At 40.4% G+C, this 1131-nt stretch overlaps 1 protein-coding gene across 1 annotated transcript in view; it reads right to left on the bottom strand.

Moving 5' to 3' along the window:
* The window catches only part of LOC113225158 (polyubiquitin-like), a 585-nt gene extending 322 nt beyond the window's left edge, over positions 1-263 (bottom strand). Inside the window, exon 1 of the mRNA XM_026456274.1 lies at positions 1-263. This exon is cut by the window's left edge and continues 322 nt beyond it. Coding sequence (XP_026312059.1) covers positions 1-206 — 206 coding nt within the window. The 5' untranslated portion in view covers positions 207-263.
* Positions 264-1131: the final 868 nt, after the last annotated feature.

Raw genomic sequence — 1131 nt, forward strand, 5'->3', positions numbered from 1 at the left:
AGGTGCAGGGTGGACTCCTTCTGGATGTTGTAGTCAGACAGGGTGCGCCCATCTTCCAGCTGCTTTCCAGCAAAGATCAACCTCTGCTGGTCAGGAGGAATGCCTTCCTTGTCTTGGACCTTTGCCTTGACATTCTCGATGGTGTCACTGGGCTCGACCTCGAGGGTGATGGTCTTGCCAGTCAGGGTCTTCACGAAGATCTGCATCCCACCTCTGAGGCGGAGCACCAGGTGCAGGGTGGACTCATTCTGGATGTTGGAAGGCATCCCTCCCGACCAGCAGAGGCTGATCTTTGCTGGAAAGCAGCTGGAAGATGGTCGCACCCTGTCTGACTACAAAATCTTTACCTTTAAGGCAACTAGCAGCTTCTCTTTCATCTGTCTTGGGTCTTTTGATTTTGGAAACTTAACCGTCCATATGCAAAGCCTAGCTACCCTGTTAGAGAGACCATGTGCAAAGGCCCATGCAAATAACATGTGAAAGGGAGAGGTACCGCAATTATATAACTAGGAGGAGAGACTCAAACATTTCAGCATCATATTTGAGCCCCAAGTAACGACATCACCAGCTGAAGTCTATAAGCAACTGTTTAAAAGACTTCAAGTGAGGCCACCAAAAGAACTGACCAAAGTGATCCTGTCAAACAACAGAACCCTGATAGATCATGAAATGAATGATATATTAAGCCACTAAGCTCAAGGGTAGCTGGTTATACAAAAATAGATAATATGTTTTTTTTTCTCACTTCTTATCTGCTGAGATGATAAACAGAAGTTCCTGAATTTATATTTTATTTTTGAAGTTACATCAACACCCTTCCCTGACCCTAAATCAACCTAGGTATTATACAGTTATGTGCCTCATAGTGATGATATTTCACTCAGCTGTGGAATATATATATTTATATATACACACACATATTTATACATGTATATATATATATATATATATAATGTGTATATATACACACAGATATATATGTATATTTATATATGCATATATGTATATATATGCATATATGTATATGTATATACATACACACATATATGTATATGTATATAGATTCCTTTTCTTTTCTTTTTAGAGACAGAGTCTTGCTCTGTCACCTACTCTGCAGTGCAGTGGGGCCAT

Source organism: Piliocolobus tephrosceles, chromosome 14 (genome assembly GCF_002776525.5).
Source record: "Piliocolobus tephrosceles isolate RC106 chromosome 14, ASM277652v3, whole genome shotgun sequence".
Classification (NCBI taxonomy): Eukaryota; Metazoa; Chordata; class Mammalia; order Primates; family Cercopithecidae; genus Piliocolobus; species Piliocolobus tephrosceles.